This window comes from Corvus moneduloides, chromosome 6, assembly GCF_009650955.1.
Source record: "Corvus moneduloides isolate bCorMon1 chromosome 6, bCorMon1.pri, whole genome shotgun sequence".
NCBI classification, from domain to species: domain Eukaryota; kingdom Metazoa; phylum Chordata; class Aves; order Passeriformes; family Corvidae; genus Corvus; species Corvus moneduloides.
This window is the reverse complement of record NC_045481.1, coordinates 49456237-49478861: the sequence shown is the minus strand read 5'-3', so window position 1 is coordinate 49478861 and position 22625 is coordinate 49456237. Positions and strand designations below refer to the sequence as shown.

At 44.8% G+C, this 22625-nt stretch overlaps 2 protein-coding genes and 1 long non-coding RNA gene across 15 annotated transcripts in view; 2 read left to right on the top strand and 1 right to left on the bottom strand.

Moving 5' to 3' along the window:
- Positions 1-479: 479 nt before the first annotated feature.
- On the top strand, positions 480-4025 carry MYOD1 (myogenic differentiation 1). The gene is made up of 3 exons (XM_032112443.1): positions 480-1235; positions 2698-2776; positions 3336-4025. Exons 1-3 carry the CDS (start codon positions 681-683, stop codon positions 3584-3586), a joined length of 885 nt encoding a protein of 294 aa, XP_031968334.1. The 5' UTR covers positions 480-680; the 3' UTR covers positions 3587-4025.
- A 623-nt stretch (positions 4026-4648) lies between these two features.
- LOC116445624 lies at positions 4649-20645 on the bottom strand. Of its 8 annotated transcripts, none has more exons than XR_004240830.1 (8): positions 20070-20645; positions 17192-17310; positions 15754-15826; positions 14227-14355; positions 13530-13661; positions 12019-12080; positions 11554-11684; positions 4649-5631 (listed from the first exon to the last, which is right to left on the bottom strand). It is a non-coding gene; the product is annotated as an uncharacterized LOC116445624 (long non-coding RNA). The 8 variants fall into 8 exon arrangements; XR_004240833.1 differs by having other exon boundaries at positions 14227-14337; XR_004240832.1 differs by lacking the exon at positions 15754-15826 and having other exon boundaries at positions 20070-20155; positions 20446-20645.
- A 231-nt stretch (positions 20646-20876) lies between these two features.
- KCNC1 (potassium voltage-gated channel subfamily C member 1) overlaps positions 20877-22625 on the top strand; it is a 125264-nt gene continuing 123515 nt past the window's right edge. For 2 of the 6 annotated variants that reach the window (XM_032113601.1, XM_032113607.1), the window contains exon 1: positions 20881-21983. In XM_032113601.1, coding sequence (XP_031969492.1) covers positions 21414-21983 — 570 coding nt within the window. In that variant the 5' untranslated portion in view covers positions 20881-21413. Of the gene's footprint in view, positions 21984-22625 lie in introns of all 6 variants that reach the window. The other 4 variants (XM_032113604.1, XM_032113603.1, XM_032113606.1 and 1 more) reach the window with 3 other exon arrangements.

Genomic DNA, 22625 nt, shown 5'->3' with positions numbered 1-22625 from the left:
GTCCCCGCTTCCCCGCTCCCGGCTCTCCGCTCTGTCCCCTGGCGCCGCCCGCCACCAGCAACGCCCCCGCAGTCATTACCCCTGTGGCCGCAGAGCCGCGGCCGCCGCGGCCGGACCTGTCCCGGAGCTGGGGGCTTCTTCCGTGCGAGGAGCCAGCGGAGCCGCCGCCGGTGTGTGCGGGAACAGCGGGGCGCGCCGCTGTCCCCCCGGGCGAGCGGCCGGCGGCGCCCGGCACCTTCGGGCATCGGGGCGGCTGCTCTCCCTGGCGCGCCGGCAGGGCGGGCTGAGAGGGAAAAAAAAAAATAAGGGGAAAATGTAGCCCTGCGCACATCCGAGCGCTCGGCTGCCGCTGCCCCTGCCCCAACGCCCGTGGGACACCGCGCCCCCCCCGCCGCCCCGGCCCCCGACCCGCCCGGCCGCGCCCCCCGGCCCGCCCCATCCCGACCCGCCGCGCCGGGGGGCTCAGCCATAAATACGGCCCCGAGTGGCGCTCCCAGACCGGCGCGGCTGGGGAGGGGTTTCGGGGCTGCAGCCAGCGCTGGTGGCCTCGCCTGGGAGAGGCTGCGAGGGTCTCGGCTCCGCACACCCGCCCGGCCGCAGAGCAGCCCGGTCGAAGGCCCCTCCGTTCTGAGCCCCTCGCTGTCACCTCTGGCCCAGCCGCTGTCCCCTCCGCCGCCCCCATGGACTTACTGGGCCCCATGGAGATGACGGAGGGCTCCCTCTGCTCCTTCACAGCCGCCGATGACTTCTACGATGACCCGTGCTTCAACACGTCGGACATGCACTTCTTCGAGGACCTGGACCCCCGGCTGGTGCACGTCGGGGGTCTGCTGAAGCCCGAGGAGCACCCGCACCACCACGGGCACCACCACGGGCACGAGGAGGAGCACGTCCGGGCGCCCAGCGGGCACCACCAGGCTGGCCGCTGCCTGCTGTGGGCCTGCAAGGCGTGCAAGAGGAAGACCACCAACGCTGACCGCCGTAAGGCCGCCACCATGAGGGAGCGCCGACGGCTCAGCAAGGTCAATGAGGCCTTCGAGACCCTCAAGCGCTGCACCTCCACCAACCCCAACCAGCGCCTGCCCAAGGTGGAGATCCTGCGCAACGCCATCCGCTACATCGAGAGCCTGCAGGCCCTGCTGCGGGAGCAGGAGGACGCTTATTACCCGGTGCTGGAGCACTACAGCGGGGAATCGGATGCCTCCAGTCCCCGCTCCAACTGCTCCGACGGCATGGTGAGTGCCCCAGGGAGGACTCCCTGCCACCAAGGTGCTCTGGACATTGTTGGTCCAAACCTGAGCAGGGCGAGTCTCCTCTTCCTGCCTTCCCTATAGCAGCTGCCTTCTGTACGTCCCCAGGCAGAAGACAAAGTCCTTTCTCGTGCCTGGAGCACCCACAGCAAAGGGAGGTTGGGTCCCCACAATGGCAGGATCTCTGGGAAAGAAGAATCTCTTACACACTTTGTTCCCTGGGATGAGAAATTAGGCAGGTTCCCCATGTCCTGGAGGAGTCTGGGGAAAGCTGCTGGGGGAGGACTTCAGGAAGTTGCCTGGGATGGGCACCTGGGGGCATTGCCTGTGCTCCCGTAGCTCCTGAGGCATCTCTGTTTCCATCCTCTGCTCTATCATTACCTTTGAATCCTCTAAGGACAGCAGAGAGGAAGGGCCCCCTCGGACATGATAGTTACACAGGAATTGATAAGAGTCTGGGTTTTGTTTTCTGCTGTTCATCATGGTAACAGGAGGAGGGTCTAAGCAACAAGAATTGTTTTTCTTGACCCTTAAGAAAAAGATTCTCCATTTCTCTTCTCACTTACTTCATCCCCTCCATAGATATTTACAAGCAATAGGAAGGAGAATCCAGGCTTTCAGTCCTGTTTGTACATTATGGGCATGGGAGAAGAAGGGTGGGTGCCAGAGAGGGTGTCTCATCCCCACATTTTTTGGCTGGGGCTGTAGGTTCAGCCTCTGGTCTGACTCTGGGCTGGTAGGATGTGGTGACCAGAGTCCAGGACAGCTCTCTGGATGGGCCATGAACAGCACTTTCAGGCCGGAGACTGCTTTTTGTGCTCTAGTGGGGATAATTGTTACTGAGTTGAGTATCTGTGATTATGAGATACTTGACAGATTGGAGAGATTTACACAAATTATTCCTCTTCAAGATACAGCCTCTTTTAATAGAGGAATTCCGTTGTGGGTTGAAGTATTGGAAACAAATACATTAGTCAGTGTTCTGTAGCATTTTCTATACAAAATGGAAATGGGAAGAGAAACTGAAGGAAATACAAAGGGACAAAGGTAGACAGAGGCTTTTAAAGAGGAATTCACGTTTAGAAAAATCTTCAAAAACTAAATTCAAAATATGCCATTCCCCTTTCGGTCTCCCTGTTGTAAACTAAAGATACATGAAGGGCTGTATCTGATCAGAATGCTGGAAAGCCTCATCTCATCTCTAAAGCTGCAGCATTCGATGCAATAGTGGTAACTTCCCCGTGGAACAGCTGTGCCACATAAAATATTCTGGGGTGGATCCCCTTCTAGCCAAGTTACGTTCTTCCTCACTCAAAAAATCTACAACTTGATGGCATTTCAGCCAGGACTGGAATGATGGCACAGACTAGAGACTGAAACATGAAATTAGATGGTTACCAGGATTCGGGTAAGAGCCTGACCTCACTCGCGTTTCTCTCCTTCCCAGATGGAGTACAGCGGGCCTCCTTGCAGCTCCCGCAGAAGGAACAGCTATGACAGCAGCTACTACACAGAGTCCCCAAATGGTGAGTACGTGCCCTAACAGCAGTGTGAAACACTGAGACAGAGGCAGGCAGTGCAGCAGCTTTCCTGTGCCTGCTCTGTGTCCAGCTGGGCTGAGAGAGGAACCTGCCTTTCCAGCCAGCGAGCCATTGCTGCTGGTAGAGGCATTGGATTTTCTCTAGGTGCATTTGCAAAGAAGGGGATGTGTTATAGCTGTATTTCCTGTTTTGCAAATACAACATTTGGATAGAAGTGTGTTCTCTGCAACTAATTTTCAGTGTTTAACCATATCTTACATGAAGACTCCTCTTACTCTGTCATTGATCCAAACTGGAGTAATTTACGATTGATTTCAAATCTGTTCTTCCCTTTCTATGCACTCAGGGAAGCCTTGGATCCTCCCTGCCCAGAGCACTGTAGTTGGGCCTCTCTTCCATTTTGAAACTACAATCTATTTTCTGATAATTGGTGTCCTTCACGAATATTCATTTCCTCTGAGTCTTCACACGCTCACAAATGCGTGCTGCCCACTGATGTTAAGGACCCACTGGATAACCTGAGCACTTTTGTCTGTTTTTTTAGATCCAAAGCATGGGAAGAGTTCTGTTGTTTCCAGTCTCGATTGCCTCTCAAGCATTGTAGAGAGGATTTCCACAGATAATTCCACATGCCCCATACTGCCTCCAGTGGAAACTGTTGCTGAAGGGAGTCCCTGTTCCCCTCCAGAAGGAGTGAGTCTGAGTGACAGTGGAGCCCAAATTCCTTCCCCCACCAACTGCACCCCACTTCCCCAGGATAACAGCAGCAGCAACCCCATCTACCAAGTGCTATAAGGACCCCTCCAGCTGGACTGCACCGAAAACAATTTGCTCCGTTTGGCCACGCTCAAGACCTGCCTTCTAAGGTTGAAAAGACTTCTTAAGACTTGTTCCAGTTTTAAAATATCACTGAAAATTCCTTCAACTATATAACTTTGCAAACCTGTATCACTTCAAAATACACATAGTTATTTATTGGTTGTTAAACTAAAGTTATTTAATACGTCTAGAGAGAAAATTGTATACCATGAAATGGCCAATGTTTAATCTGGGCTGTGGGGAATAGGAAGTTGGCTCTTGAATGTGGAGGAAAATAGAAATCTACAGCAGTAGTGGCATGACTACTTCCTATTACTCCTGTTCTGGCCAAAATAAGGTTGTGGACCACTTTTTATAAAACTTTTGTATAATTGTAAATAAGAGTTGCTTTCCAAAAAAAAAAAAGAAAAAAAAAGGAAAAAAGAGCAAAAGAAATAAAATTAAAAAAAAAAAAAGAAAGCAAAACTTAAAACATAAAAGGGAAAAATTTAAAAATATTTAATATTGCTTGGTTTGTCGTGTCAAACTTTAACTTTATATATTTATACGATGTGGTTGCCAAGAATGTTTTCAACAGTATTCTAAATAAAGACCCTTATTTATAAAATCTGTGGTGTTATCTTGACTTTCATTAGGGCTTCTAGAATTACTAGTGCATTTAGGGGTGGTATTAGATCTCTGCCTTGGCAGGAAGAAGATACAGGCTCTGATTCAGCAAAGAAATCAAGAACATGCTTCAGTTGCACTACTTTGCATAAATACGCTGCTGACAAAGGGTCTACTTTCTTCATATTCTGTCGTGGTCATTGCTAAACCAAGACCTGAGCATCACAGGTCATTATTAAAGGGATCAGTAAATAAGCATGTTTCTCCTCCTGCCTCCAAAATTTACAATTACATCGCAGGACTTGATCTTACAAAGATGTGTTGAAACTAGGAATCACAAAAAATTAGACTCTCCAAGTTCCAATGTAGCTACTGAAACTTAAAGTCCTACAACACTATCTCAAGACCAAGAACTACATTTTTGGACAAACGTTCACATTTTTCGTTCAAGTTTTATTTTTCAAGTGTTTGTACCATGTTCACGTATTCTCAGATATCAGAAACTAATTGCAAAGGAGTTCTTGTCATAAAGTTCAAGTTACAGTTCGCAGTTTTCCTCAAGTTCAAGTTGGAATTTAGGCCAAAGATAGGCAGTTTTAATTTGGGTTTGAACTTTATGCATCTCTGGCAGCATCACTCCAGGGATTTACTTCTTGTTTAGAGCCTCTCTAAAAATAACCAGTGGGCTCTGTTTCATTCAGTATCTATGTGTAACCTTGAAAGCTGGCTGTGCAACTGAAAAATGTTAAGCCCTGAGCTGGTTGTCATTGGAAAGTAACCATCAGGGCATTTCTGTGCATCTGGACAAGAATAACCAGCAACTACAACCTGTTTCTTATCACATGCCTATGATTTATGGATTTTGTATAAACATCACAGTGAAATGAAAACAAAAAACACACTGAAAATCAATCTAGGTATTGTCATCATCCCTAAATACTTTGATGACAGATTAGTCATTGTATTCTCTGTTAGGTGACTATTAAAAAGGGAGTTTATGCAGCTCTTACCTCTTAAGCAGGAAAAAGAAAAGGGAACAGCTAATTCCAGGGAACATCTCCCACTCCTTTAATCATGTATGGCCTTGAAGATCAATGTTCTGTGGAGAGGAGAGGAGAGGAGCAAGCTGCCATGTATTGAACAGAGCAATGCAGTTGCTTCTTCTTCCTGGGGCAGTCATGCTCTGAGCTTGCTGATTTATCTGAAGCCAGAGGGGCAGGGATGGTAGCAGCCATGGGTATTCCTTCCTCATCCATGAGCTTGTGGTCATGGTGGATGATAAATCAATGTCGAGGTGCAGGACCATTCTGCGGAGCAGCCCAGGCTCCCACGGATTGGAGGGGACTCCGAGGCAGGACTGGCCACTCAGCATCTTCATCAAAGTTCAACTTTGTAAAGGTCTCCCATTGATTTCCCTGTGGGTAGAAAACACTCCAGCCCATAAAGACTGAGCTTACCCCTTTTGTTTTTCCATTAAAAGTAAAAATCAAATGGATTTGAGAATGCGCTAATTCATACTAACGTGAATCAGGAGGATCTCTAGTAAGGTCGGAAAAATGGCCCAGTTGGAAGCCTGTATCCCTAACTTACAAAAGCTAAGGAAAGACAGTTGCCTCACAAATCAGGACCTCACATATCATCAATATCATTTTCATTGCCTTCAGCAAACATTCAATCAGGCCCACAATGCAAAAGATCCAAAAATACGCTTTTGTGGAATACGAAAGATCTTTTAATTCCCATAATTTGAGGCTGGTAAAAGTAGCAATTTTACTGCCATTAAATGACAACCAAAAAGTCTTTTGCCAGCTCAGGAATGACAGAGGCTCTGTCATATACTGGCAGCACATAGTTCATGCCTGCCTTGCTTGCACCCCACTTCTGAGGGACACAGTCGGGTACCTGGCTGTAGGGCTGGCACAGCAGAGCAGGCACAGGACAGTTGTGCTCAACAATGTACATGCAGTTCCATGTGGAGTCATGTATATTGCATTTCACTGATTTATTTTAGCCACCCCAGTTTCCACATACTGATGTTAATGTTACAACAGAGAACAGGCATTTGGCACATCCCAAAATAGAAGGATGGATGATGAAGAAAAAATATTCATAGGTTTCCTATGCAGAGCCCATCTTTCTTCCATTGATGTCAGTGAGAAAAGTTCACTGAAGTAAGGCCAAAGGGCATCAGCACTGATAAATACATGTTTAGATTACAGATATATTTATTTTTTTACTTAGATAAGGAAAATTGTTCCCTGTGCAATTTCTTCCTGTATATTTCTAAGGTAATAAATATATTTAAAACAAATCCCTGTGCATCAAGAGGACAGCATGTTACTGATAGAATTATATCCCAGTCTATGAGTAAATACTTGGAAGCTAGTAATATTTGGACTCATAGCTTTAGCCTAGTTCTGACACAACCAAGGAGCGTACGCAAGACTGATCCAACATTTACGAACTTTGGTTCTTAAATTGGGCTCCTGAAGATTAATTTCGGCATTTAGGGCTGATCCTACAAGACAAAGTGCAGAAATTTGGTCTACAGAAATGCTCCAGCATGGGCTATGAACACACACTGATAGTCTGAAAGTTTGTATTGGACAGGTTCCAGTTCAGTACAATGTTTCCTAAGGAAGACTACCTCCGAAGGGAAAGTTATCCCAATACAAACAATTAAAGGAAAGTAGCTGTCTTCGAACAGAATGATAAGTGTGCATTTTAGGAATGTTTGATTTGATTTGGTAACTTAAGCAAGCACTGCATGACAAACACAGTATTACTGATTTATCTCACTCAAACCACTGCTATGGAAAAAGTGAAGAAGAATAAATTTATACCTTACTTATACATACTAAGTATGTATACATACATGATTTTACATTTCATCAGGTCATTTGAAAGTATGAGAATGAAAAGGATCTTCTTCCTACTTTCAATATTTCACAACAAAATGCAGTAAAATTGCTGGGTTTTCAAATAACAATGTTAAACACCATTTCCTGCATTATCATAGCAATACTGCTACAGAAGTATTTCACGTACTGAACATTCAATTTTAGGTAAAAGATAAATGAACTACTCCTGGTATATTTTTTCCCTTTAAAAAGATTTTATTATCTGTATCCAAATATATCAAAGAACTATTAAATTGGCAGTTGCTTCACACCAGATGCTGCTCTTCTAAAATGACTTGTCATTTTCAACTCAAGATAAAGACCTTAGAAAACCCCTTGAAAGTGGAAGCAAAAACAGTTTTCATTTTACATCTTACATTTTGCAGAGATATTTGAAAGGTTCAAAGGGTGCAAAGGGCCAAAACTGCTATCTTCAGCAGTAAGAAAGCAGACAAAGAAAGGTTTACCTCATACCTCATGAATTTTAATGAAAATAAATTAATATTTCCTTTTTGTTTAAAAATTTCCTTGAAATCAGTAGGAATATTTCCAGCTTCAGTAGGAATATTTTCAGACTACTGCCCATAATAGTGTCTGGGATAGTGTTCACGTAGCAGTGCAAAGCCAGGACAAACTCCCTGCTGTGACCCTTTGCTCGTGCTCAGGTCACTGACCCATTTCTGTCACAACACTTTCAGATGTACCGATCCCCCTGAGCACAACCCTCTGAAAAAGTTGCCAGGCTTTAGTGCTCACCTGATGTTGAAAGTACAAACCAGAAACTGCCCCCATAATAGTGCTGAAAGCCTACAACCGTTCCTAAATGAGTGGCTGACACGGAGCCTGTGATAGCAGCAGATGGTATGAAGGTCATTTCACATAACTTGCATGTGGCAGTCTTGGCTTCACAAGCAGTGGTAAAAAGGTCTTTGTAGAGTCAGAGTGCAAATCTCTGACAGCACGACCTGGAGATCATCTTGGGAGGCACATCCAAGTACCTCATTAAGCACTGTTTACTATCAGCTCACCCTCCCTCAGCCTTTCAAATCACTGGTTTTCTAGTAAAACTGTTGAACAGCCATGACCTCCTCTCCTTGATGGATGCAGCATGCTCCCTTCTCAACAGGCTTGTTGCACAACTGGGAATGTCATTAAATGGAGACCTTTCAATATCTGACATTTCAGGGCTAACGAGGGAGAGGATGGTCCCTAGCACACTACAGAAGAGCCTTCAGATAATCCTTTCCCTCCCAGGACCCACCAGGAATTAGGAGTAATATCTGACATAGAGCCACTGGGGCCAGTACAAGGAACCCAGAAATCTACACAGACACTTCTGAATAAAGACCTTAATTAACATTGCAAGTTAATGGTGAAAACTGACCTATCCTGTAACCATGGGGTGATAGAAAACCTATGGGGTTTCCCGATGTTAAAGTCAGCATGGCACTGAACTCACATTTTCTTTCTACAACACCAATAACTTTTATCATCTACAGACATCTTAGCAACATCAACAAGTGTGCTGTTTTATGTAATACTCAATTAATAACCTCACATCTATCAATAGGGAGGCAAATACTGTCACTCTATAAAAAAAGTTAGTAAAAACTCTAACAGACAATAACCCACTTAATCACATGGTTGAGGGAGGTTGTTAATCACATGATTGGGGTGTTGGGTTTTTCCTTGTTTGGAGTCAGATTCACTCTGAAGTCTGTGTCTCAGGACAGTTACCTAGTGCTGCATATCCACGGCAGTAAAAGGGGGTCTCCCAATCTCCACAGTTCTCCTTAACCCACCTGAACTGACCTTGAGCCTTTTCTGGTCCAACAGCCACATCTGCTGGGAGAAATGTAAACTGCATTTCTTCCTGAAACCGTTCCTCAGTGAATTCTATGTTCTGTTTTATCATCTTTCTATGATGGAAGGTTTGTTGGCTCAGAAACAGCAAAAATATTCACAGTCTTCAGTCAGCACCTGGAGCCCCATACACTAGGAACATCAGGAAAAATATATTGGAAAAACCAAACTCTTCCCTACCAAGAGCCTTCTAGAGAAACAGAGAGAAAAAAAATGTAGGAATAGTATGGTTGGTTGGGTTTTGGCTTTTTTATTGCTAGACAAATTTTGGGGCACCACCCTATTTTTCTTTGTTTTAAGTGAAAAATAAAGACAAAAGGAGGGAGAAAATGGAAGGTCTTTGAAGGCATTGTATGGCCTATGCTGAGAGCAGTGGTCCTGGGGGAGACAGGCTGCTGGCCAGAAGGCAGGTGGGGAAGATGCACAGGAACAGCAGATGACAGCAGGACCACGATACAATTCTCTGGTGACCAAGTCCTTCAGTAGGGCACAAATCTTGGCCACCAGACCAAGAGAGGTGATTTTCTCTCTGCTCTGGTGAGATCCCACCTGCAGTGCTGCATCTAGCTCTGGGTCCTCAGCACAGGAGGGATATTGACCTGTTGGAGCGAGTCCAGAGCGAGTCACCAAGATGATCAGAAGCATGGAGCACCTCTCCTACAAGGAAAGGCTGAGAGAGTTGGGATTGTTCAGCCTGGAAAAGAGAAGGCTTCAGGGTGACGTAGTTGTGGCCTTCCAGTAGCTGAAGGGAAAATACAAGAAAGATGAAGAGAGACTGTTTAAAAGACTATGTAGTGACAGAACAAGGGGGAATGGTGTCAAACTGAAAGAGAGCAGGTTTAGATTAGATATTAGGAAGAAATTCTTTACTGTGAGGGTGGTGGGACACTGGAATGTGTTGCCCAGAGAAATTGTGGCTGCCCCATCCCTGGAAGTGTTCAAGGCCAGGTTGGATGGGGCTCTGAGCAGCCTGGTCTAGTGGAAGGTGTCCCTTTCCATGGCAGAGGGGTTGGAACGAGATGATCTCTAAGGTCCTTTCCAACCCCAACCATTCTATGATTCATTTTATACTTTGGCCACACAACATTCCTTTCTTTCACATTGCCCTACTTCTGAATCCTAAACCAATTAAAGCCATACCTTTTTGTTCTGAGTTTCTTTACTTGTTTTTATGCTACCTGTGGGTTTCCTGAGGCAGGAGCCCAGCCCATCCATATTTGAGAGCTGCTGCTTGCTGCAGTGTGAAAGGACATTATTGAACCAACAAGCAGTGTGTAGGCTTTTCTCCAGGCCACCGGAGGGCAGCCTTTCCATGAAAAACAGGACTTTGACATGTTTTTTTTAGTGCACACATTCCTTATTTTTCCCCCCTAAACTCTCCCATCTAACTCTTTCTCAGCTCAGGTAGAGAATATCATTTCACACCACGACAACTGAAATCAATGAGCCGAATTCCTACCCGGTGTAAATTCATCAGTCTTGCTGGCAGTTGACACAGCACTGGTACCCTTATCTGTTGGAATTATTGCAGCAGGTACAAACTCATGGTTTGAGTTTGGATGCTCAAAGATGCATTTTTATGGGAAAACCAAAGGCTTTTGTGTCCATATGGCAAGGTCTCCCTATGTGTGGCCTAAAGGCCGGGAGGAAGACCATCACAGAGCAAAGCATTTATACAACAGCTTATAAAAGGAGACCTGTTCTTCAACCAGGGCACGTCGTGCTCCCATTACAGATCTAATGCCACAGAAATACAAATGTATGCAGGGGGGTTCATGTGTCACACATGTTTCTTTGTATGGGACAGGCCATGCTTGCATCCCTTTGTTCCCTTTGGAAAGGAAGCCTGGTATGTGCTAGGCACACATGCTCTATGCTCTCAAAGGCTCTCCTCTACTGAACTACACAGTTGAAACAGCTTGCAGTTGAAAGCCAGCTGCACAAAATGTAGTCCCAAACATGCCTTTCAAAAGCTTCACAAATGCCAATTACATTAAGCGATATGAGAAAAAGCAACCAAGTAATGTGCCTAATTAACAAAGCTAGAGATGGAGCCAGCCACTTGGTTTGAAGTACTTCCAAGAGAGATGTTAAATGCAACAGTCAGGGCAACTCTGGAAGAAATAAATTAACATGCTGGGTTAATATTTCAAGCTCTGTGGGAGTAAAAAGTGTGTGGTGAGGGGAAACAAAGGTAAAAATATCACAGGGTGCTATTCTGTCTGTTTGTTTGCCAAGGACACTTTAGCCTTTGCCATTTATTATTCTTCATGGTATGCTCGAAATTATGCAAGAAGATATAAAAGTGTCAGCATTGCATCACTGGATTTCCTAAATTTATCTTTTACCCACCTGTTAAACCTCAGCTCAAGGTCAAGAGAAACAACCATTTTGAGTGAGTGGACAATGAGATAGACACATTCATGAAAAATATCTTAGTAGGGTTCTTTTATCTTTAGTACTACTTGCAACCCAGCTTAAAAGATTCCCCACACCATAGGACAAGAATGGGGTTTTTCTGGTCCTCATAAATAAGAACTGACTGACAGCTGCCTGGTTCCAAATCTTAGATACCTGTGGTTGGGGAAGCTCAGGCCATCACAAACTCTCAAGTTCCAGCAAGTAGTGTGCCTTGAATCCATTCCAGTACTCATCTGTTAGCAGCTGTTTCCATCTGCTCCTTCTTGAAACGTTCTGCTCAGTCCCTAGGGAAGAGCAGGAAGATTGTCACGCAATGAACTCGCTTGTTGTGAGCTGGCTGCTCGTGTTTTACCTGAATCTGTCATTTCAGCTCATCTGCTCTCTGGCCTTTTTTTGCCAAAAGAATTCTGAGTTCTGCTGTGCATCTAAGTGCGAAAAAAACCCCAGACCAACTATTCCTCAGATGTGGGTGCCAAAACATTATTCCTTCTTTTAAGTACAAATAATTATTATTAACAAGAGATCAGAAGAGATCAATCAGATCACTTAGTCCTCACAGCTGTTAGGTACACAGTGATTCCTGCATGCATACTTGGTAGCTAACGGTGTCTGACATACCTTCACTTTGTGAAGAGGGAAGGCAAACGCCCTTCAAGCACTCCATGACCATTATCCGTGGCCTTTTTTTTGTTTGGTTTTGTGGTAAAACACACAGTGGAGAAAGAGAAAAAAAAATCAAAAAGAACATTTTCTATTTTAGACACCACTATTTATGTTTCCAGACTTGCAGCTGACCCTTTAGGAACTTTGGTTGACTGAGAAAATGTCTGTGCACATTAAGGTTCCTCTCTTAATTTGTCCCATTGCTGTTTTATGTACTTGTTAACTTGATATCGACACATTAACATTAATCAGCCAGAGTAAGCAGAAGATTTTACTTTTTCTTAACCAAGATAATTAGTTTTATATTTTCATCTTTGAAAGTTTTAATTCATACTTTGATATATTATCTCTAGCCTGATTTCCAACTGGACCAAATCCCCCCAAATCTCTTAGGCCTTCCAAACGTTCAGGTGTACCTGAAAATGAAAACTTTTGTTTAGAAACATCTTTTTTTTTTTTTAATCCCAAAGTACCTGAAAATACATCCCTGAATATGAGCAGCATTCTGCAGATCCTATTCAGTCTAGGGTTGGGAGGGGAGAAATAGTCAATAAGACAAGCAATACAACATTATATGGAAACAAAGCTGAAGAAGATTCCATTTGTAACCCAAATGCAATCTGGATTTTCCCTAACCAGAATTATACATATTTGTGTATATATTGGTCAAAATACCTCCTAAGGGCTGTATAAGGATAAATTCAGGAAAACTGAGAGTAATTTCACTGACTTCCCACATCACCTTTTCTGTGGTGCACTTTCCTTTGGACCATACATCTCTCTGCTTGGATTATGCAGTAGTCAAACTGAGCCACACAAGCACAGAGCCACTTCAGCACTTCTGTATGAAGACCTTTCCATACAATGAAGGGTTCTTAAGGGGGTTGGCATGATAAAGCAAATAAGAAACATCTTTTCCCACATCCTGAATTACTACCACACAAGCAATTTTTTCCTCCACTTTTTAACAGGCAGGATAAGATGGAGAACAATTTTAGAAGAACTTGCAGATATCTATTGTATTTTTTATTACAGTTAGAAAATTTTCAAAGAAGAAAAAAAGGTTTTTATTATAGATTTGAGAACTGGACACTGCTTTTTTCTCATTGCTTCATCGGAAAGCTAATAAAAATGCTATTGTAGTCCCTCTTAGGATGAGAATCCATCCCAGAAGAACAGAAAAGTCCAATTTTGTATGAGAATGGAGCATTTCTAAAGGAAAACCCAATTCTGATTTCTTGCTGGCCAACTCTGAATGTATTGTCCCACTATGATCTTTCTCTGCTTCCTCGTTATTCCCCAATTCCTTCTACTGCTGGACTACCTAGGGGCAAAGACTACAATTGCAAAACCTGGCAGAAGCCACAGATGAATCAGACTGAAACAGTAAACAATGACTAAAAGTGTAGTGTCATAGGAACAAGCATATCACTATGCTTCTTAAACTAAATCATTTAAATACAAACCTGCTGCAAATCTTGCATGTTACCAGGAATTCCAGCTACTGTCTGGAGGGTTGGTATAGTCCTTTTGCACTGGATTCCTACAGAAGTCTTCCCCAGGTCCTGGAAACTCTGGGTAAAGCATCTTCCTGCTTCCTGGAGTGCAGAGAACGTTCATTATAGTATGCTCCAGAAAGGAAAGGCAGAGGACAAGCTAATAGAGGTGCCATCCCTTCAATATTGGCTTTAATCAAGCTCTCACCACTTCATTTAACTGGAACAAAAGGCTGCTGTTAATGCTAAGGCATAGGTCCAGGCATGAGACAGGATAAAGAAACCTGCATTCCCAGCAGCTGGCCCAAGATTTGGGACAGCAAGTGGATTTTTCTTTCCATTTACTCACACTTATATTGTATAAATCCTGGCTATTGACAAAAGAAAAGCAGCAGATTTCATCCTTAGTGCCAATTATTGGACTAGCATCACTGGAACTATTATACTTTATATCTCCTCATATGCAGCATTCAAATAATTACTTAGGATTAAATGTCATATTTCATGGGACTGGCTGCGTAAATATTTACAAAGCTAGACGAGAGAAAAGACATCTCAGAGTTATTGATTCATTTCAAATATTGAGAAACTGGGTTAATCAAGGGATTTAAGCAATGCTTTAAACCTTTGAATCAGCATTGTTGAGATTTATTTAAACCGCTCTTACCTTTCAGCATCTAAAGTTTTACAAAAGGTTTATAACAATAAAGACTTCCAGGCCATTTTCCCATCTGCTTGTCTGAGGACTTCTCAGTTACTATTGTGAACTCAGAGTAGGCTGAAGAAGTAATAACAGCTGTGAAAAGTGAATCATTTAACAAAAATAAAGTTCTAGTTTCAGTAAAAAAAAAAGATAAGAAATGTTCTAATTGTTTTGATGTATTAGAGAAACAGTCAGCTGATGGGCAAGCACATACATTTTATAAAATGGAGCATATTCCATTCTCCTTGGTCAGAAACAGACCCTATGGTTTTTTCATTTTTTTGATGGTTAAATGAAAAAGATACACTTGCAGCACTGAGAGCTGCATGCCTTTTTCAAGAAAAGACTAGCACCTCCTGTTCTGTATTCTGTATATAGTAGTTGTGAAATACATATGTCTGTATCTATGTGTTTGTGTCTGTTGCTATGTTCATGCACCTGCAAATCGGCTGAGATCTTAAAAACATAATGACAGCATTAGTAGAGTTTTGTTTTCAGAAAAGGCTGACTAGGCCAGTCTGAGAAAATCAAGGACCTTTTAGGACTCCCTGAAACAAACCAACTAATAAAATAAAGCCCAAGTCCCTGGCCCTTTCTGAGACTCTAGCTATAGTACATGGTAGGAGTTAAATAGTTCTGACCTATGTGTGCTCTTTTGGCAATGCAGATTGGGAGCCCTCAGGATGACTGAGCTCAGCTCATAGTAACAGAAGTTTAGATAAGGGTGTTTTTGTTATGTGCTGACAGGAAACTTCCAATTGTGTAAGCTCAATTTTCCTCGTCACCAGCTGTTTTTTTTGCTGGATCACACCTAGATCAGCAGGAAGAAGACAGGACATCTATATCCTTCCATAGCTCCGCATTGTAACAAAGTGGCGCATTAGCTGGATGCCTAATTTCAGATGCACAAAGTAGATTTTGCTGTGATTTAGCGCCATGATTTCTTGAGGAACAATTATTTCTATTTTGCTGGAATGTCTCATCAAAGACAAATCCTGACACTTTTACTACAGCCTTGAGTCGAGGATGTTCTCCAAAAGCACAGTGTCTCACCCAGTCCAGCTACGTGGTGGATTTAGGAAGCTGGGGGTGAGGCAGACAACTCAGCAGTTGTTTGCAGTGCTTATTGCCCTTTTTGCCAGGAAGGAGAAGGAAAGACAGTTTCCCTAGAGGAAAGACAGTTTGGAAATCTCCCTAGTCCTTCAGCAAGCAGCATAACACCACTTCCACCACCTCGCCTTACTTGTGTGCACCATCTCCATCATTGTATCTGCTCAGTTCCATCTCCCATAAATTTTCAGCAAAACCAAATGGATTCAGGTGGGAGTTTCTCTTAGTTAATGGAGTGAATAAAGACCAAAGATTATCTCTAACATGTCACAATATTACTTCCATTTTTTTCCAGAGCAGATTCCATTTATCTCACAGTTTGATGTGCACTTTCTGAAGGATCCCAAAGGAATTTGCAAATCAAAAAGAACCTTCGCTCACAAATGTCAGCCCAGTAGAAATGGATGAAGAACAAGTGCAACTCATCAGGCAGAGCACAGCAAATGCTTCTCAGCTGAAAGCAAAGCCATGCAACTATTGAAAAACATGGATGGAAATGAAGTACATATTCAAGGAAAATTGAAGTAATTAAGAATAAAAAATCCAGCTATAAAAGTGCAGAAACTAGCATTTAGCCATAAGTTCTGCTGCTCTGCTTACTCTCATTAAAAGCATCATGACAGCTTTGGGCTACACAGCTCTTCAGATATGCAGCATCTCCATGACTGCCTCAGTCAACATCAAGCACCAACCTACAATTTTTTTCTCCATATTCATTCTTTCTATGAAAGGCTTTAATCCAATTAATGATTCAGAGGGGCAAGGCAAATCTAGCCTTTCAGAAAAGTAATAACATCTATGCAATTGCAGCTGCTTTATTTTTAAATTATTTTCAAGGACAAAATGAGTACATTGCATGCTGAGGTGCATCACAGCTTTCCATTTGAAGACCTCAAACCAAATGATTTACAAGGATCAATGCTAACAGATAGAGCAATTCACAGCATGATGTAATCTAAAACTGATAAAGAACTGCACTGAAATACTGTTGAGTTGTCATGAATTTAATACAAGAGAGCATAGGCTGAATTATAGCATTCAAGCATTGCAAAACTGGCCTTCCAAACCTGGCTGCCTTTTCTTTTGAGATTATAACTCTTACAAATAATTCTCTCAGCCTCCTCCAGCTTTCAAACATTTTGAATGTACTCTCCAGTTATATTCATAGTTGTGCACAAAGTCACAGGTTCTCTCAACAACTCCTTTTCCTCTTCATATTGTTACAATGGGTCAATCTTTTTCTTTGAAGATAAACTGACTGATGAACTCAGAGCTGGGCTTACATTTCAGGAGTGGGAGCTTCTTCAGCTGTCACCATTGTTGGTCTCCTCACTAGAAACCCTGGTGAAGGAAGAGGCTACAGAGGTGTGCAGAATCAGGTACTCTTGATACACTAGTGAAGCTCCAAAGAATACAGCAAAGCTTCCGAATGTGCATTTGTTATTTCTGTGCCTGTACAGCACTGGGATTTGGATCTGTCAATCCAGCATCTTTAGTAAGTGGCAAAATATCTTCATACAATAATGAAAAAGATAATAAAATAAAATAAAATAAAATAAAATAAAATAAAATAAAATAAAATAAAAGTTCCACTTCAAATTAATGAGTTACTAAGTTTAGGAGTATTAGGGAATATATGCTCAGTCATCTCCCACATTGGGAAGAAAGCTTCTTTAGAGTTAGACAGAAATCACTGCAGTTCTCAGCTAAAGAAGTAAATAGGGAGCAGGGGGATTAACAAAAGAGGAGAATGTGAACCCATAAGGTTTTTTTTTAGTTTGTAGACAGAATTTAGACTTCTGTCTGAAAGACAACCTACCTTTCACTGTATGTGATTGCCCTGGGGGAGCTGTAGGGCAACAAGGTGATCCCAGTATATCAGCCACAGAGGGGAAAGAAGGACTTACTCTTCCTCTGTCATCAGAACAGTGAGGTGACCTAACACCAGTGATAAAATTAGTAAGGGGACTCACTCTCTAACTCAGCTACACAGCAGTTTAGAAACTAAAATATATCTACAGCTTAAAGTTGTTCTTCCACTATCACCATTAAAAATTTTGAATTGGAAGAACAGCTAAAATTATAGGTAGACCAACAGGACTGCTCAAAGTGCACATATACTTTCCTGAGTAGTAGGTGTGCCACAAGAGAGGCCTTCAGAGAGACTTTTCTAAACTCTACAGCTTTTTTTCCTCACTTATGCCAGATTTTGGTCAGCCCCAGCTCAACATAGATGATCATCAAAATCTCTCACCAGTTATTAGAATCAGTTAGGAAACAAAATGTATTTCCAAGGTGAATAGCTTTTAATGCATTTAAAAATTTTCTGATAACAACACCTGCTGCTGCTATACCATAATCCTTTTCCAAACACACTGTGAACTATTTGGATAACCTCCCAACTCCATGCTTCCTACACAGGTCTCCCAGCATTATTAAAGCTGGTTTAGTTCTTTTTAGCATGTAAAACTTAGTAAGATTAATTAATAATTTAACTTAAAATGACAAGCAGTATCACAGAAAAACTAGGTAACTCCTGGACTTACACATCCACCTTCACATTAAATCTTCCTTAAAGATATCAAATATAAACCAGATGTTTAAAGACTTAAAGATGTCAAACAAACCAGAATAAAACCCAATTATAATATTGTTATTTTTCATGGGACTAGGAGGACAGAAGTACCACTGTCAAGTTTGGGATTAGTCAAAATTCCATATGAAGTTTTTGCCTGCAAATTAGAACTTGAAAAATTAGTTGATTCGTTTTGTCTATCATAATCCAAACATTTCTAATTATGGAAAATTATGTCTTAAAATTAAACTAGAATTTTATATTGCTATATGGCAAGCTTAAACAAAACTTTCCTCAGACACAGCAGCTGCTAGACTGTATTAAAACTTTCATTCCATGAAAACCAACAATCTATCCAGTGTTATCAACTATGGCTAATTGAACAAATGCAAATCATGCTATAATCTACCATGCAAAGCAAACTCTTTGTGCCTTAATATGCAGTTATTTTGTGCCATGATCCTTTTTAAAGAAAGATATTAGTTTTGAACACTTTCCCTCTCAAGCTTCAATATAAACTTCAAACACTTTGTTATCTTTCATTTTCTACATGAAAATAATGTCTAAACTTAGGTTCCAATTTATATGTCTAAAAGACCTTCTATTTCAGCAGCTATCTTGCTCCAGATCTCACAAGCTCCCACTTGCCTATCAGTCTCTGATTTGGGGCCCTCTTGCATGTCTTTTGAAATATCCAACTTCTCTGTTTCTACCAATTCTTCATTACAGCTTTAGTATCTTCAAAGAAACCTTGCAGGTCACTTAAGCGTGGCCTCCCCACCTGAGTCCATGAAAACTGTCTTTAAACAAGCTTTCTAGCTTTTAACATGTACTCCCAGATGACTTCTAAGGTCCTGCACCACCCTCCCTCAGTTCCCCAAACAAGAAGGGAAATCCAAGCGAGAGAAGCTGCACAATATCCTTTTCATCCCCACAGTCACCTTAGATCCCAACATGGAAATTCCTATAGAGGAATCACTCACTGCAGGTAAGGTAACATGGAAGGCAGGAGCTAATGAGCTGGGAAAGAGTCTTTGCAGTTGTGGATGTGACCAGAAGGACCCACAAGCCTAGGATTCAGAGGCCCTTAACATATTAGCTGGGTCACCTGCCCTCCTCAGCGTTCGTTAACTCCTCAGAACCTACCCTACAGTTCTTTCCCATTGATCCCCAGATCTATTATTAGCAAAACTAGGCACTTACTATGATTAAAAAGAATTTTCACATATATTATTTCTGTCAGTGAATCAACATTCTCTTTTCCTTTCTTAATGCCAGGCTTAGGTTCACAGCCCTCTTTTCCCTCTGTGTCCTCTTGCTGGCAGTTCTCAAGGATTTTAGATAGTGTTTCTGTACTCGTGATTCTCAGATTCTCCCTCTGTCATCAACCTTTCTGCCTCTGTTCAGTCCCAGTGCTCAAGTTGCTGTCTGGCATCTCTTCCTGGAGATTTTTTCGTCAGTTTATGCTAGCTGAATTGCAGAGTTGCCTTGATTTAGCCTCACTTTCCATTTCTCATTCATAGCTGATATGAGTAACATAGTCCCATTCCTAGTGTCTTCCCTCCCTTTTCCCAAGAGTCGCACACAAGTAGCACCAGGTCCCAGGCCTTCCTTCTACATCACCAGCTTCAAGACCAGTCTGTTACCATTTTCACAGACAAATCTGCTGGTTAGACCTCTTTGGAATATCTTACCACAGCTACTACAAAGTTTTCTTCTCTGCAACCCAACCATACAACACTCTTTGCAAGGAAGCTGCGGGTGACCAAACACCTCCTCTCACAAACCTGAGTACATTGAGTGCTCCTTGACGGCCCTCCACGTGTTCTTCACCTGCTGTTCCCGCACATCTGAATTTCTGTCATACTTTGAAGTTCAACCTGACTGCATTCCCCTGGTCTGCCCTCTTCTGTAGAGCATCATGTTGTCCCTACTACTTGTACACTCCATCAGCATTCCCTAACCATGTACTCTTCAGTTGTATGTCTCACCACCCTAATCCATTCATCATGACATGACATCCCATGGTCAATCCACAAAGGCTCAGCTCTCCAGACTCTCCCATAAGCCTATTCCTCCTGAGACACTGGTAGCAAATAAGATACAGAACATGTCTACATACCTCTCTTACTTTCCTTCCACACAACCATCTTCCTGCTGTTCTTCACGCTCCTCACAAGACAGGAACCGGGGGTTTTTGAAATGTCCCTTGTCATTATTTGTGAATTAATGAGAATAAAAAAGAACAAAAAACACAAACCAAAATTGCAAGTTTCTACCAACATAGGTGTTAGGAAAAAAACCCAAATGAACACTAGGAAAAGCAGAGAAAAGATGGAGAAGTGGTGTAGGTGGGACCAAGTAAAAGCACGACATGATAGGAAGTGACAACCCTGGGTACCCCTGCTCGTGAGACAACAAATTTACGCCTGGGGAGATCTTGAATTTTGCCCTTCAGCGAGTCCGGTTCACGCAGGACGAGCACAGCCGTGACTCACGTCAGGGATGCTCGAGAGGGTTGCTGAGAGCCGAGCGAGGGGCAGCACCGGGACACCCACCGCTCCCGAAGGGGACCCCTGCTGTGACCACCGCGCGGCCGCGGGAAGGTGAGCGGGGCGGCAGGGCGCTCTCCCCGCAGCCCCGGAGCGGGCACCCCTGTCCCGGCAGCTGCGGGGAGCGGCGGACGCGGCGGCGGGAGCCGGGGGCGCGGCCCGCGCCAGGACCCGGGCGGCAGCGGCGCCTGCGCGGCGGTGCCGGCGGCGGGCGGGCTGCACCGAGCGGCTCGGCAGCGGCGGCGGCAGCGGGAGGAGCAGCGGGAGGAGCAGCGGCAGCGCCGCGGGTCCCGCCGCCCGCACCGGCAGCGCTCGACCCGGGCCGGCCGGGCGCAGGCAGGGGCGGAGGCGGCGGGAGCGCGGCGCTGTCCCTTCAGCACCGGCGGCGCCCCCCGCCCCGCACCGCCGGGAGGGGCGCGGGCACAGCCCCGCGTTCCCCGCGGGGGCTGCAACCAGCACCGGCGCCCCGCAGCTCCGCGCACCTGTGGGCAGCGCCGGTGCCGTGATTTTTCTTCCACCCCCCCCCCCCCCTTTTTTTTTTTTCCCCTTTTTTTTTTTTCCTTGTGCTTTTGGCCACGTCCAACCAGGGAAAGGCCCTCCCCCTCCGGCACCGCAGCGCCCGCGCTCGCGGAGCATGGCCCCCCCTGCCCCTGCCCCTCCGCCGCGGCTGCAGCTGCCGCGGACCCCGAGCGTCTGACTCCAGACGGAGGCGGCGCAGCGCCGGGAGCCACCGCCACCGGCATCGCCTCGGAGCGGCCCCGGGGGAGCGGGGCTGGCCGGGGCCCCTCGCCCCCGCGGGCCCGGAGCGGGGCTCGGCTTAGGCACCGACTGCCGCCGAGCAGCCGTCCCCTGACGGGCTTGCTGCCTGCCGTGCTTGCTTGGATGAGTCTGCGACATGCCTAATAAGAGACGAGATGGGCCAGGGCGACGAGAGCGACCGCATTGTGATCAACGTGGGAGGGACTAGGCACCAGACTTACCGCAGCACCCTGCGCACCCTGCCCGGCACGCGGCTGGCCTGGATCGCTGAGCCCGATGCCCACAGCCACTTTGACTATGACCCCCGCACGGATGAGTTTTTCTTTGACCGGCACCCGGGCGTCTTTGCCCACATCCTGAATTACTACCGCACTGGCAAGCTGCACTGCCCCGCGGACGTGTGCGGGCCCCTGTATGAGGAGGAGCTGGCCTTCTGGGGCATCGATGAGACCGATGTGGAGCCCTGCTGTTGGATGACCTACCGGCAGCACCGCGACGCTGAAGAGGCTCTGGACAGCTTTGGTGGGGCGCCCCTGGATAGCAGTGCTGAGGACGGAGACATAGATGGCACCGGAGACTCTGGTGATGGTGAAGATGAGCTGGAGATGACAAAACGCCTAGCACTTAGTGACTCCCCAGATGGCAGGTCTGGGGGCTTCTGGAGACGGTGGCAGCCCCGCATCTGGGCACTCTTTGAGGATCCCTACTCCTCCAGATATGCAAGGGTAAGCTATGCAATCAGCACCCTCGTCAAAACACTCAAACCTTCCTGCAGTCCCACTTCCACCCAGCATCACCAGGGTTCTCTCCACTGTCAGAGCAGAGCAGCCATCCATGTGTGTGGCCATACAAGAATCATGCAGGGTCTGTGGCAATGTAACCCAACTCAAGAAGGCCCTGTGCATTGGGGACAAGTAGACACCAAGACCTGATGCCCTCATCATGTGGGCCTCCAGAGACCCTTCTTTTCTAACAGGCTCCTAAAACTCCTAAAACAGCCTGGGGCAGGGTCCCATTCATGGGCCAGAGAGGCCTCCATTACACCAGGTAGTTTCTCTCTATGCACAGATCTTTACAGTCAGACATCCCCCAGTAAAGAGAGACACCTTGTCCAGCCCTCTTACAAGCTAATGGCTCTCTCCCCTTCACGAGATGGAGAAAGGATTATGGGAGCAGGCAGTCCCAGGGGTACCAGGGGATTTGGAGAGTTTCAGCCTGGACTGGAGTCAGTGCCTTTCTCTTTTCTCATACATACCAAGTTAAATATTTATGAACTTGCTTCTCTGAAAATGGGTAATTCAGCTGCTCACTCTGTGTCTTCTTCCCTTGTGGGAAATGCAAAGTATTAATCATAGGAAAAGGTTTCA

Coding starts and splice junctions, on each gene's coding strand:
- MYOD1 (XM_032112443.1), top strand. CDS start 681: ATGGACTTACTGGGCCCCATGGAGATGACGGAGGGCTCCCTCTGCTCC. Junction 1,236..2,697: donor CCAACTGCTCCGACGGCATG/GTGAGTGCCCCA, acceptor TCTCCTTCCCAG/ATGGAGTACAGCGGGCCTCC. Junction 2,777..3,335: donor CTACACAGAGTCCCCAAATG/GTGAGTACGTGC, acceptor CTGTTTTTTTAG/ATCCAAAGCATGGGAAGAGT.